Genomic DNA, 15,832 nt, shown 5'->3' on the forward strand with positions numbered 1-15,832 from the left:
GAGTAGTGTTGTGTTTGGTTAACTGTACCGTTAACTCTTTCGAGGTGCGCCTCCCGTGTTCGGTTGAACCACTCTTTAGGAAGACTGAGTCACATTAGAAAGAAAGTGTACCTACCTACCTACCTCTCGTTTCTTCATGCAATGAATGTTTTGGTTTGAGGTTCGGAGGTTCTCCGGCATTATTCGTTGGCTGGATTGGCGAAAAGATAGAGTGGAACAACCCACACACAAACATGTCAAGCAGAGAGTTCTCTGACGGTCTGCAACAGATCTGTTTTTGGACATCATCGAAGCCCGGGAACAGGTGAGGACAGGAAGGAGACGAGGATCGTGCCTCCGACCGAGATCCAGAAGGGCCTCATCCACTCTACTATAGATACCTCGCTGCTTTGCATGTGCAGTCAAGTGTGTCACGAAACTCCGGATAGAGATTTCCGTCTTATGTAGAGGTAGATACAGGCGACAGCGTCGTATCCATACATATAGTAAATGGAATATATTCGATTCGACGGGAAGGTTCCTACCACACCTTGTTTAAGTTTCTGAAGTTGATGTTACAGCAGTAACAACAACAACAAAAACATAACAGGACGGACCAAATCGTCTGTGAATCGAAAGGCGGAAAAAATTGATAAACTGCTGGGCTCCCTCTCCCGTCTTGCTGTTTTCTTCCTTGGTTGGCGGGAACGGCCGCGCGATAATATAATGGGTGTTATTTTGGTCGGCATTTGCCATCTTATACCCAGGGTCCCTGGGCCAGGGATGATGCTTCGTTATTCAGCCGCTAGACAACTCAATTGGCCGCACCTTTAGCAAAAATGATATCATTGGGCGTCTGTTTACATGGGCTGACAGGAAGATTATTTTTGTTTTTATGTGGTGCCCGGTAATGATGTCGAGTTGAATAAAATCTAGAGCAAATGGGTGTGGAGTGTCAGGAACTTGATACTCGCTTGTTTGACCTGTTTTTCAGTGCACTCAAAAATCGGATCTAACGCTGGAGATAAGTAACCTTTCTTGGTGTCATTTTTGGCATGAAGATGTGTACACAATTGGAATAAACAGCCATTACGAAATAGGAGTGGTACAGATTTCCTCCCTAATTTCAACTTTTCTATTTCGATGTTTTCCCTTTTTGCTTTCGTTCAAATTCACCGATTGGCATACGAAAATGCAACCTTTTTTTTGAGTGTAGAAGACTATCAGTGCTTTAATTGAAGTTATTGTCCAAATTTGTTATCATTTTGAAAACCATACCATTTCGGAGCAATTCGAACAAACTTAGATAAGGGACCAACCGGGAATTCCATTCTGCGTTTAACTGCAAACCTGTTCTGAGTTCGATCTCCAAACTCTGTATTTTACTAACTAGCCGATTTGTAAACATTCCATAGCGGGTTTCCGATTTTGTCTGGCCCCTTGTCACCTTTTTTTACCCGATTTTGTCATTATATTTTTAAATCGGATTATTCGAAATCATTCTGAAGGAAAAGGGAGTGATTGATGTGAAGATGATTTACATATCATGATTTTCAACAAAAGATGTCCGATCTTTTCAAGGGAACATAGATTGCACTTGGAGATCCTACCTAGATATGTATGTGCTCGTAGTGCTACCGGTAAACACCGGTAAACAAAAATAGTAACGCGGGGTAATACTACAATAGATCAACTAAATGGTCCCAATAGACTCTCTCCCCAACAGAAAAAAAAGGATACCCACGAATCGTTTGGAAATCGATATAGCTGATTTTGTAACTGGAATTGCAACTGGAAGGTGTAGCTAGTTTTTCACTCTGAAGAAATCTTATATATGTAAAAAAACAGTTTTGGTTCCAGGATTAGGGATTCAATGATTAATCCAAAATTCAGAATTATAATTTAAATTTCCAAATCAAAATTCAACAGTCAAAAACATATAAGCACCAACATGTGAAAAGGGTATAAAAGACAAAGTAAACAAAACTCATTTTCAGTGGAGCACAATATGAGCTCTACTTAACACTAAAACCGTTTTTAGCTTTTCAGTTTTCGTAAGATTTATAATGCAGTTTGAGCAAAGGATCTAAAAAATTTAAAGCCATAAAATGACATTGTCCTTACACAGATTGTTTTATACACCCTTTAATCCACAACAAAGCAAACGATCTAGATGCAAAACATTAAAAGGGGAAGAATGCGGAAAGCTATTCACTCACTCCTGTAGCGAGAACTATAAGACTTTGTCAAAAAATAGGGGAAATTTTATCTCATCTCACTCACACATATGAGACATACAGTACAAAGCAAAGGGTGTATAAAACATTTAGACGAATTTCATACTCCAGCTAGGGTCTATAAACAATTGCGAGCTATTTTTCCATGATAACACCGTCATAAAGATAAAAACATATTTAGAATGACCCTACGCACCGTTTTGACCATTTAGACTTGGAAAATTCCTCGTGAAATTTAATTAGCGATTTAAAAAAGATTGCATAATTTTCAAACGCGTTTTTCTCGAAACGTCATAAATGAACATAACCCTTTTCACGTGTTGGTGCTGATGTGTAAGAAGAATATCAAAGTTTTTAAATTAATCAACTACTCTGATGTCTCTTCAATTACCCCTCTAAATTGAAAAAAGTCAAAAATTTTACCGGAACCCAGAACTGCCTCGAAGAATGAGATGAAAAAATCAAAAAGTCTCTTAAAATTTCTTGAATTATCGCACATCATTACATTCTTCTTATAAAAACTAGCAAATTTAAATTAAATTTTGAATCCAATACTCTTTGTTGCAAAATTCCGTACCCTGGGTTCCCATGGGTCACGGCGGCGGTGTGCATGCTTGTGATAATGATGGTTTACTATCATTGTCCTGACAGTGTCGTTGCACACATCTTATCAAGCATGGATCATAATATGATTCAAATTAGAAGGCGTGATGGACACCTTTATTAAAATTAAATTAGCTGAAGGTTCTGTGGTGTCCCAATTTTTCATGATCCATGCTGATAAGATGAATGGGAGTTGAAACACTTGCCCTCTCTTCCGTTGAACAATGGGATAATTTGGTAGCGAAAATATCACAATTTTCCGTCATAAAGTGATACTTTTCAATAGGGCATAATCTGTTTGATAAGGTAGTTGGCTAGTTTAGTTTCATAGAATTAGGATGTTTCAAGTATTGTTAGGTTTGGTTAGGTAATGGTATTCGCCTCCCCAATGCACTAGTAAGTGTGCATTTGCGGTTTATGAATTTCGTTGGCTTATTTTTAAATCAAGCATTTTACAAGAACTAGAGGCTCATTGGACGGAAATGCTGTTTTGACAAATATGATATTTCATTTTGTAATACACTTTCGACATTTGTTTTTAATTATTTATTTACTTTTCGTAGATCTATACATTTTTCGGTTAGGATTGAAATTCATAAATCGAAGTTAAAATAGAAAATATAATTTCGATAAGCAAGAATGGGAACACAGTTCAGATCATTCATTTCGGGCATTTAAAAACAGGCACACGGTTTATTTGAATTGAACCCCTATCGTGTAGATTGAATACTATAGTTTGTTAGAGAAGAGAGATGAGAGTTTAAAGAACAGCACTGTTATTTTCCTGTTCTGTTGATAAGTTGACGATTCCAGTAAAGCTATTTAAGCTTACAGTTCATCGTTTGATGAGTTGAGGAGATACCTTTTATAGATTCTGTTTTTATGATGTCCTTGTTGAGTTATCGAATAACCGTGTAGTCGCGTAGAATCAATCACTTGAATACATCTTTTACTTAGCAAATCTATGATTATTTTTAAATCAAACTAGCAACAATCCAAATTTATTGAAACGAGTAAGGTTAGGTGACAGGTAGGGAAAATTCAACTACGGTAAGATAGTGAACCCTTCTGACAACGATATCGAGGCGTTAGCATATGATACCATATTATTTGATACCATACTGCTATTGCTCGGTTGAATTGAAGGTTGGGTTAATTCGAAGTTCATATGGGGCCCACCAATCGTCCTAGTCCGTCGAGCACTATCTTAACGCTTCCCTAAATAATTTTCAAGTGATAGTGTTTAATTGAATAGTTAAACACAAGACAATCATCTTTACGCATGGAACGGTGTTTTTTGTAGCTATCAAACGCATTGTTTGTACTAACAACCATCACGGGGTTCAGATCTTTTTTTTTCAAGTTGTGCTTTCAAAATTAACATTTTTCGATTACAGGTCATACCTAATTTATTCAGAGAATTTTGAATCACACTTTTTAAAGGTTGAATGTGTTGAGCTTACTTTGAAAATTTGCGAAACATACATTTGCGTTACATAAATTGAATTAAAATGTAGAAACTTCCAGAGAAAATTTACTCCTAAAAGTCATCACTGTACAGAATTTTTTGAGAACTTTTTTTATGAGGGTTTGTTTATGCCGATAGACGACACTGTGTAAATTCTTTATAAATGTTAAATGTTCAAATGATTTGATATTGTACGGTACTTCACTCATGTTTCACGCATGTTCACTGTAAACGTATTTACATGTTGGTTTTTGAGTGAATTATTTAAACAAAATAACAAAATTATTGCAATAAAATTGATTATTTTTAACTTATTTCTTTTCGATAGCACAAGGCGAAAAAATTTCCGTTTTTCTGTTTGAAGAGGTTTTAAGAATTGATTTTAACTTATATGAGGGCCACATACAGTGAGGGGCAAAATAAAGTGTCCAAATTATTTTTTTTTTCTATTTCTTTAATTTTTCTGGGTAAAATTCAACGAAAACACATCGTAATCATTTTTTAAATATGGTTTATTATGTTCTTTTCAATTTTTGATAATGTTGCGCTGGTAAAAAAAAAGTTTTTCTGATAGAAAAAAAAAACAGATAATATTTAAAAAAAAACAGGGCCAAATAAAGTGTCCAGATCGGTATAGCTACAAATTGATTCAAACTGAAGGCAAACAAGAACGATTTAATAATGGGTATGGCCTCCTTCGGCCTTCAACACCTCCTGCAAGTGCTTCGGTATACTTCAACAAGGTTGTGCAAGTGTTGTGGTCGAGTTCCTCCAGTCTAATCAATCAGAGCATCGAGGATGGCCCACAGATTTTCGATGGGGTTCAGATCAGGACTTTGTGGGGGCCATTCAAGGGGTTTGATGCGGCAGGAACGGGAAAATGACTTCATCAGACTGGCAGTATGCTTCGGATCGTTATTCTGCTGTAAAACGAAGCGCTCTTCGAGGCCCGTCTTGATGAGGAACACCTCGAGGTTTTCCCGCAGGATATTGGAATATGACTCAGCTGTCATGATTCCGTCAATTTTTACCAAATTGCCCACCCCCACACCATCACGTTACCTCCTCCGTGCTTGACTGTTCCTTGGATATGGCGATCTTGGAGCTCCTCACCCGACTTGCGCAACATATGATCCCGCTTCTTCCGGTTAAACAACTCGAATTTGGATTCGTCGGCCCACAACAATGTTTTCCAGTACTCGAGCCGTTTATCGACGTGTTCCTTGACGAACTTGAGCCGCTTAGCCTTGTTCACCTGGCTGATGAAAGGCCTTCTCACTGCGATCTTTCTATGATACTCCTTTGCATGGATGCGGCGACGGACAGTACAACGCAATACCGAAAATTGGAGCTCTTCCTGTATCTGCCGGATCGTTATTATTGCGTTTTTCTTCACTTCAAGAATGATTTTCTTATCCGTTCTGGCATCTGTCTTGGGCTTCAGTCCTCTTCCTGGGCGATCCATCTCCGATTCGAACGTTTTCTTCTTCTTCATGATTTTTGATACCGCTGTCTTGATGATTTCGTAGTGCTTGGCCACTTCCCGGTGCGTTTGACCGTTATTCACATCATGAACAACCAGTTTCTGGATGGACAACGGAATGGAACCAGAAATGTATGCGTTCTCCATATTTTACAACTTATCTGAATGTAGACACCTGTTTGAATACTCCAGAGCCAAGCCAGTTGTTTATGAAAAGTCAAAATACACAAAACAAACAAATTCGAGGGGCCTCACGATGGAAACTTATCGAAATTATTTTGATTTTTGAGTTGGACACTTTATTTTGCCCCTGTTTTTTTTAATATTATTTGTTTTTTTCTATCAGAAAAAAACTTTCTTTTTTTACCAGCGCAACATTAACAAAAATTGAAAAGAACATAATAAACAATATTTTAAAAATGATTACGATGTGTTTTCGGTGAATTTTAACCAGAAAAACAAAAGAAATGATAAAAAAATAATTTGGACACTTTATTTTGCCCCTTACTGTATGTAGTTTGGTCTATTTTTCTACCAGCTCTAGTTTTTGAGATTCAAGGTTTAATGTTTTAATTTTTTAAGCATCATTTTAGTATATTAAGATACTCAAAACGAAAGTTTCGAATCAATGATCAACTTTTTCGAAGACCGTGAGTAGTTTTAACCTCTGAATAAAACTGAGGATTCCTTTAAGTTTATTTATCCCAGTCTTGCAGGTTATTTTGGAATATTTTTTTTGATAAAAATGAATCAATTCTTTTTTAAACTTAAGATTTTTTTAAAGCATTGGTTCTTTGAAACTAGAATAGATAAATAATGTATTAATCTTCTATCAAGTGAAGGATGATAAATAGTAAGAGGACAAATGACCAAGATGTTTAAAATCCTCTATAAATTAAAAAAAAATAGGATAGAGTAGATAATAAATAGATTCAAAATCAGTTTTTGTATTTTAGAGAGGGTTGTCAGTTTAATAGTTATCATTGATTTTACTTAACACTTAGTAATTTTCAAATGATAAAACCCAATATTACCAGAACCAGAATCTGACAAATTATTCAAATTAAGAACGACAAAATCAATTTTCGAAACAAATGCTTTACAGATTTGAAAACATGTACGTACATATTATATTTAAATAAAATATTTAAATTATAAATTAAGTTTGCAATGTTTCACAGTAATGAACCATGCTAAAAATATTTATGTTCAGAACTTATATGGGCTCGTTCTTGCCACAGTTTCATGCAAATTTGAAAATCTGTTAATTGACCAACAAAAAGTGCACTTTAATAAATAATCACATGTTAACGACCATACCAAATGACTGACAAGAATCGCATATAAAACAATTTTTAGAAATTTAATTTGTTTTTTTTTAAATAATTGGCTTTTTCAATATAAAGAAAAATCTAAATAGAATTCTAAAAAAAATCTTTTAAAAACTTAGCTGAAAACTGATGCCAAGTTTTCCAGGAAATGGTAGGGACAACTGAGGTTATTATGAACAAAAATCATTCTTTTTTTTTCTTATATCTGTTCATATTCACCCAGGTGAATATGGGGTAATAATGAACACTGTAAAATTATTACGTAATAATTTTTAGTGTTGGCAATATTTCTAGAGGTATCTAAACACTGCGTCTAGATAGGATTTGTCATTTTTCAAAATTTACCCTTAATTAGTCATGGGAAATTATTGTATTCCCAAAAAAACAGGCCATCTTGTCCTACAATCTCATATTCACAGATTTTTAGAAACTGGTAAAGTTATCTATAAAAGTATATTTTCAAGATCTTGATGTTTATTGGTATTTCAAACATTAAAGATAAGTTTAGCTAAACATGTAAGCTAAGCAAACAACTGTAGAAACAAAAACGAGTTTGGCTCCTAAAAATCTGAAGGTACGAGCCGTTTCAAATAAAGAATTACAAAAAAAGATAATCAAACAATGCCTGAAACAAGCGTTCATAATTACACCGTATGAGCAATTATAAGCAATCCTCTGTGAATCAATGAGAAGATTTTTTAGCAAAAATTTTAAATTTATTTGAAGAAGCATTTGTTACTGAATGCAAAACGTCTGAAATCAATATTTTAACTGAATTTACTGTGACGAGGGAGTTACATGATTGAACGCCCTCAGAACAATTTTGAATGTTCTCAGGGAAGTGGATTTTTTGAGCTGTAGTAACCCACTTGGCAACTGCAACTTATCAAAAAATGATTGAATGTCACATAATGAATGATTGATTGAAAAGTCTTGTTAACACGCCATTTTAAATTTTTTTGTAAACAGGGTTTAAAAACCCATAACGATTTTGACCATTAAGATTAGAACAGTAGTTGCTATCTTATGTATAAAAATGGAGGCGTTTTCTCTGTAACACCATCATGTATAAACGGACGGTCGGAATGAAGTGAAATTTGGTATCTGAGGGTTTTTTGAGTCAAAGATGGATTGTACAATACTTTCAATAATCTCACTTTTTATGGAAGGAGGGTCCCCATACAAAATTATCTCTTCTTCACATCTTATATATCTTATATATAAAAATGGAGGCGTTTTCTTTGTAACAACATCACGTATGAATGGTCGGTCGGAATGGAGTGAAATTTGGTATCCGAGGGTTTTTTGGGTCAGAGATGGTTTGTATAATAGTTTCAAGGATCTCACTTTTTATGAAAGGTGGTTCCAATACAAATAACTTTATTTGTTACGATTTCCATAATGATCTATTTGCGAGCACGATGCAGTTAAGGACGTGTAGATAAAATTAAACATTAATTACGATTTATACTTTAGAAGGTAAAACGAAGTTTACCGGGTCAGCTAGTATTATATGTATATAAAAATGGAGGCGTTTTCTTTGTAACACCATCACGTAGGAATGGTCGGTCGTAATGAAGTGAAATTTGGTATCCGAGGGTTTTTTGGGTCTAAGATGGTTTGTATAATAGTTTCGAGATTATTGCTTTTTATGGAAGGGGGGCTCCTATACAAAATCAACAAGAAACGGGACAAAACTCGAACAACTTGAAGACGATTTTCATGAAAACTGATTTACGAGCAAGAAGATGTTAATGAACTGTAGACATTTTCCAACGATTTATTAAGTAACGGGTAAAACGAAGTTTACCGGGCCAGCTAGTTTTCTAAGAATTATTTAAAATATTTTCCTTATACAAAGTATTCTTTTCACCATCCATCAACAAGTAAAAAAATAAGTACTCCTTTGTACTCCTCGTAAGAAACCCATAATCGGCTGATAACTGTGTTGTGTGGATTGGCAGTCGATCGTAAAAATTATGTTGCGCGAAAAGCTGATTTGAATCGGTTTACGCTATTTCGCTCCACACTCATCTATAGAGCCAGGCAGGCGGACAAGAAACTGGAGCTACCTTGTACATGCTGCAATAGACCCGTTTTTATTCCGTTGCGGTCGAAATGAAGAAGAAGTCTGGGTACGTAAATATATTTCAAACTGGCTGGTTAGCTGTTTTGCAAGTGGAAAACGTTAGCGGTGAAGAAAACTAAAAAGCGTCTACGATCACGAAGTGTGACATTCAATGGGTGTCAGGGTCTATAATTGGCCCCGAAGGCGCGCCGCTTCTCGTCTCGACGCACCCCCAAATCGAAGGGAGAGTGTTCCTCAGGTTCTGCAGTCCTATTTCTGCTATTGGTAAAGGTAGGAATTCAACGGTTTTGTTAAATCGCTTGATTATTGACACTTATTACTTGTCTTATTCATGTTGTTTGAAATAAAATGTGCATTCAAATTTATTCCAGTATATTAAAGACTGGTGTCTACATGAACTTTTCATATATGTACATTTGCTCACATTGACAATGGTTCAGAAAAAATCATTCAAACGCAGAAACCAATAATGTACTGATCATTCAGATTGCGTTTGTTTTGATAATTTTTTTTGGTAGATGTCAAATCACTTTCCAATGCTTCTGCATACGTTTGTTTGTAATTTACGAACGCGCCGTTAATTCTTCAAAAAAATAATATGGAAACCTGGTCCCCTTTTCTATTGCCCGAGTAACCAGATTGTACGAAGATTCCAATCAACTGTCGTAAATATCGTTAAAACGGACCGACAAGTTAGCGCTGGCCTTTGACGTTAAATGTTTATACCCGCTGGTGCAAAAACATCACACATCCATATGATGAATCTTCAGCACCGGCTTCAAAATCGAGCATGAAAAAAGACAGGGGCGTTTACGATTCTGGAAGTCCAAATTAGAAAAAAAAAAAGAAAATAAGAAAACGCCCAACAAAGATATTCTTCTGTTGCTGTTGTTTACATACTAATGATGAAGGCCTGTTAATGAGATTTTTAATATGTATTGCACTTTAACCCCTCGGACCGCTAATTGCTATAGCCACAACGAGTTTAAAAATAAAGTCTTCCGGAAAAGATAGTACTGCTGCAAATCTCCACCGTTTTTGAAAATTCTATCGTCTAACCGTTCTTTTTCCTATCTATTCCAGACGGCACAGCATGGCTTTCCACATAAACCGTCGGCAGTGGCTTACGATTCCGTCAGCAAACTTATGGCCATCGGAACGAACAGTGGCATCATCAAGGTTTTCGGTAAACCCGGAGTCGAGTTCTACGGTCAGCATCCAGCCACTAACAATGCATCGGATTCGGTCGTACAGCTGCTGGAGTGGATTCCCGGAAGTGGTCGGCTGCTATCGCTGACGGCCTCCAATCAGCTTTTTCTGTGGGAACCGACCGGCACTGTGCTGGTCAAGATCAAGGACCTCCCGTTCGATGGGAAGCTGAAAAAGATTTCCTCCTTGTGTTGTTCGTACATGAAGGACACGGTCTGGATTGGGACAGAGGGTGGCAACGTTTATCAGTTTGATATCAAGAGTTTTTCCGTGCGAGAACCCGTAATTTACCATGATGTAGTCCTGGAGCAACTACCTCAGTCGTACAAATTGAACCCCGGAGCGATCGAGTCCGTCAAACAGCTGCCGAATAATCACAACCAACTGCTGATCGCATACAACAGAGGATTGGTTGTGTTGTGGGATCTCGAGACTTCTAACGTTAAGCAGTCGTTTATTTCTCCGGGCCATGGTCAAAGTGTGGGACTGTTTATTACTGCCTGCGGAACGCAATTTACGTGGTATCATGCCGACGGTTCTTTCGCCACCTGGGACCTTGATAGCACAATTCCCCCGGAGAATCAAAAATACGTACCATACGGGCCGGATCCCTGCAAAGCTATCGATCGGCTTATTCGCGGCAAGCGGGGGCTTTATGAGTTGGTTGTGTTCTCTGGCGGAATGCCAAGATCGGCCTACGGTGAACACCAATGCGTGTCCGTTCACTGTCGCGATGGCACAAAAGTTGCCTTCGATTTCACCTCGAAGGTTATCGATTTCTTCGTAACCTTTAATGATGAAAAACAAGATCAAGCTGAAGTATTAGTAGTGCTGTTGGAAGAGGAATTAGTTGCTTACGATTTGACCGACGAAACTCTGCCACAAATCAACGCACCTTACCTGCATTCTCTGCACGCTTCCGCTGTAACTTGCAATCATCTGGTTTCCAACGTAACTCCGGAAGTTTATCAGAAAATCGTTCAAGCTGGCGAGATCCAAACAGCAGAATATAGTTCCAACCCATGGCCAGTTGTAGGTGGAAACCTTCCGAAATCAAATGACGAAGAAAAACAAGATTATGATATTCTTATCACCGGGCACGAGGATGGTTCCGTGAAATTCTGGGACTGTTCTGACGTTTGTTTAACGCCGCTATTGCACGTTAAAACCGCACCACTGTTCAACAATAGCGACGGGTTCGATGACGACAATAATCTGAACAATTCTACCGAACAGTTGGATGATGGTGAGCCTCCGTTCCGAAAGGCTGGTCAATTCGATCCGTACTCAGACGACCCGCGACTAGCGGTCAAGAAAGTGCAACTGTGTCCCCGAACAGGTACGCTTATAATAGCCGGAACCGCTGGTAACGTTGTGGTGGCTACCCTGGATCCTTCTCCGGAGGAACCTGGCCCGCTAAAGGTAACTACGATGAATTTGGTTAGCGATCGCGATGGATTCGTTTGGAAGGGTCACGATCAGCTGAAAGTTAAGCGTCAATTGCTAGAGGAGAATCAGCCGATACTGGATGGAGTGCATTTCACCAGTGTGCTGCAAGTTCTTCCACCAGCAGCGATCACTTGCATTGCCGTTCAGAGCCAGTGGAGCTTGGTTGCCGCCGGGACTGCTCACGGGTTGGTGGTGTTCGATTATCACACACAGAGTCCAGTTCTGCACAAGTGTACCTTAAACCCTAATGGTAAGCTGAGTTAAAATTAATAAACAAAAGCTAAGGACTTATTTTTCTTAATTTCCTATCTAGATTTAACTGGGGCTGGTGAAACGCTGTCCCGGCGAAAGTCCTTCAAGAAGACTCTGAGGGAATCGTTCCGTCGTTTGCGCAAAGGTCGTTCCACTCGTAACAACCCAAACACCCAAGCCACGACACCGGCCGAAACGCGACCAGTAGAACGGCAGATCGAAGCACGCCCCGTAGACGATGGCATGGGATCGATGGTGCGGTGCCTTACGTTTGCCCAAACCTACCTTACCAACGGACCCGCAACCATTCCGACCCTATGGTCCGGTACAAATTCAAGCTGTGTGTCTGTGTTCATACTGCATGTCCCTCTTAGACAACCACCCGCAGCCGCTTCGAATAACGAAGCTAGCGTCGATGCTGGTGATATCCCACCCCCGAAACCGATCACCGGACAGTTGGCCAAAGAAATCCAACTCAAACATCGTGCACCCGTTATCGGTATCGCTTTATACGATCAGGTATGTACCTAGTTGAGGTATGATTGGCTTTGGTTTGTGTTTTTAACTTTATTTTTGCAGAATGGTCTTCCCTTGGAGTTTTCAACCCGTCCTAGCCCAGGACCTCACAAAGTGCTGATTGCTACCGAAGAACAATTCAAGGTGTTTTCACTGCCTCAACTGAAACCGGTCAACAAGTACAAACTGACTGCGCACGAAGGCGCAAGGTAATTCGTCTATCACTGATTGTTATTTCAGTTTTGATCAAGCCGTCACCCTTTCCAGAGTTCGTCGCATAGCCTTCGCGACATTCATGTGTAACGTCCCGGCGGGCTCGCTTCAAGTAAGTCCCTCCAAATCAGGGTCTAGACCATCGGTACCATCAGCGGCAGCGGCCGAAGCATCTCCAGATTCTGCACATAACACGAGTTCAGTTGAATCACCGGCTGATACTTCCGGCACAACCCATTGTGAAATAAGCCTGCTCTGCTTGACTAACCTCGGCGATTGTTTGGTGCTATCGATACCGGAACTGAAACGTCAGCTTAATGCAGCCGCCGTTCGAAGGGAAGACATCAAGTAAGTACCTTCGTAACCAATACCCCAATTTGAAGATTAACTTTACAACACACGTTTTCCCCACAGTGGAATTTCTTCGCTCTGCTTTACCAGTCGTGGTGAGGCGCTGTACATGATGTCTTCGTCGGAGGTGCAAAGGATAACTCTGTCCACCACCAAAATCGTTACGCCAGTCGGTTTTATTGAACTGGAAGATTGGTCTCACCAGGTAGAAGAAGACGCAGAGGAAGTGGAACCGGATTCTGAACCCGCCACCCCGGACGACGATGGGGTCGCTCCTCCTGTTGCGTTAGTAGAGAAGGCAATCGACGTGACCAAGCCGCTCTCGGTGGCAATTTCCACGGTCAATGGAACCACCAGTGGCGGCGGTGATGGACTTACGAATGGAGCAACCAACGGATGTAGCGGAGCTAGCAGTGCGGACGAAGCGTCACCAAACAAAGCGAACGAAACCATCACAAGCTCGATCGGGGACATCACAATCGATTCGGTGCGCGATCACCTGAACTCGACCACGACTACCCTGTGCTCGACAACTACCGAGGAGCTTGTCGGTATGTGTTTGAATTAGCGACTATCAAAAAGTTTTTTCAAGCAAATTTTTTTACTATCCCTTCAAGGTCGCCTTTCGGTTCTGAGCACACATTCGAACAACGTATCGTCGTCGGCTAAAACGACCGAAATCACCGCTCTCAATTCGTCAAACATTAAGGACCTTAAACTTGTAGGGTAAGTTTTTGCCTGACCTTATTGAGCAGCTACTACTCACACAAAAGGATTTAATATGGATGTTTGAAGAGAGTAGAAAATTGTTGCATCTCTGAAGCATATTTCAACGATTATTATTTATTACTTAAACTTCTTCCTTTTCCGCAGTGACTCAACCGAAACGGCATCGAATTCGGTTATCATCAAGTCAGTCATCACAACGGTAAAGCACGGTACTGGACACGTTAACGGAGAGCAGCAAACAACCTCTTCATCGACGACAACTACGACGACGTCATCCGCTGGCGGTGGCATCTCGTTGCTTCGGAAGGAAAGTCAGTTCTAGAAAGAAAATTAACACTCCCCACATACATGCAACACGAGAAAAAAAAACAGACAAATCGAGGGATGTGATGGATGTACTGTTACTGTAATTGTTGTTTTAGTTTGAGTTTTTTTTTTGTACCTAGATACTATCATCCAGGAAACAGCAATAGGAGAGCGTAGGGGCACTTCAAAAAGGGCTCTTTTATGAATTTGGACAGACTGGTTTTCGTTTGAAAGCAGTCTTTAATACATTTTAACTTTACTCAAATATTTGCTTGCATATTGAGAACGCATTTTCATTTTCTTTCTTGTCTTATACATCAATTAGAAGTGAATAGAAGTTTGTTGAAGCGTTTATCGAATAGAAACCAAAATACAAAATTTAAATAAACAATTTGTAGTTGTCATCTTCTGAATTAGAAATTTTTGTCAAACATAGCGTTGAATGAATTTCAACTGCCAGCACATGCGAAAATGCCTTTGACAAACGATGATGTTCATTATTTTTTACAAACAAAAAACCTGTTGTAAGGAAAGGATAACTTCCAATGCCAATTCTGCTAATAAAACCACATCGAATCGTACCGATTTACTTATTATAAGGCGTAGCTTACGAAAAACGATGCATATATTTATACAACTCTATTTTATACAAGAGATAAAACAAAACAAAAAAACATACTTACTGTAAGAAAAAATGAAAGAATAACGTCGTGCACGAACGGTGTCTGTTTTTTAAACATATTTTTAATACTGTTAAAATATTGTACGTCAGCAGCGTAATTACAAGATTTCGGAGTAATATATATATATATATCTATTTTATTTTTATTCGATTGAAACCACTTCATCAATTGAAGACTTAGACGCTAGCTGATAAAAAGAAGAAAAAACATAATGATAACAGAATGTGAAGAGAACAAATATCTTCTAAAAGAAGTCGCTATTGTTTCGTGTATTATTTCTGCTTAAACTATACCGTGTTAGTATTACGATGAAGTTGATACAATCGTTAACGTATAAGAAAAGAAGAAAGAATGTTTCCTTAAGCAAATAATTACTATATTTATTTAAAAAAAAACGTTCGATCTATATCACTTTCTAAATCCCGTCCGTTATTTTTTTTAAACGGAAGACGACTTAAGTAGAAATACCTATATGTATACACAATTCTTATTAAAGACGAGTGATACACTTTTCACTATAAAGCTAGCAGTGTTGAACATAAGTAAAATTGAAACAACTGTTTTCGATGCAATTTATACCTATGCGTAATAGAAGCTTGTGTGAAGAGTTAATAAACCAACTTTAACAAACAGAAGACCCACACAAAAGTACTAAGATGATCGACGAACGAATAATAAGCGAAAAAAAATTAAACTTTATCAAGCTTGGTTAACCTGTTTGTTCATGACCATTTCCGAAAATTCCTTATCTGCCTTTCTCAAATATCATTATCCTCTACGCCACAGGCTGCGGCGGATTTGATTTTTAACTAAGAATTTTTTATGTTTTTTGAAATTTTTTTTCGACGCTCCGATTCGATCAACTTCATTTTTTTCCTTGAATGTTCCGTTTTGTTGAATGAATACACAACCATGGCCGCTGAATCTTTCAAAA

General features: G+C 38.4%; 1 protein-coding gene across 3 annotated transcripts in view; it reads left to right on the forward strand.

Annotated features, from left to right (window-relative positions):
- LOC129738467 (lethal(2) giant larvae protein) overlaps window positions 1-15,611 on the forward strand; it is a 48,931-nt gene extending 33,320 nt beyond the window's left edge. For all 3 annotated transcript variants that reach the window (XM_055729680.1, XM_055729689.1, XM_055729695.1), the window contains 7 exons: window positions 10,274-12,098; window positions 12,162-12,619; window positions 12,680-12,825; window positions 12,884-13,177; window positions 13,244-13,731; window positions 13,798-13,906; window positions 14,054-15,611. In XM_055729680.1, the coding sequence (XP_055585655.1) occupies window positions 10,274-12,098; window positions 12,162-12,619; window positions 12,680-12,825; window positions 12,884-13,177; window positions 13,244-13,731; window positions 13,798-13,906; window positions 14,054-14,231 (3,498 nt within the window). In that variant the 3' untranslated portion in view covers window positions 14,232-15,611. The remainder of the gene's footprint in view (window positions 1-10,273; window positions 12,099-12,161; window positions 12,620-12,679; window positions 12,826-12,883; window positions 13,178-13,243; window positions 13,732-13,797; window positions 13,907-14,053) is intronic.
- The last annotated feature ends 221 nt before the right edge of the window (window positions 15,612-15,832 follow it).

This window comes from Uranotaenia lowii, chromosome 1 (genome assembly GCF_029784155.1).
Source record: "Uranotaenia lowii strain MFRU-FL chromosome 1, ASM2978415v1, whole genome shotgun sequence".
Taxonomy (NCBI): domain Eukaryota; kingdom Metazoa; phylum Arthropoda; class Insecta; order Diptera; family Culicidae; genus Uranotaenia; species Uranotaenia lowii.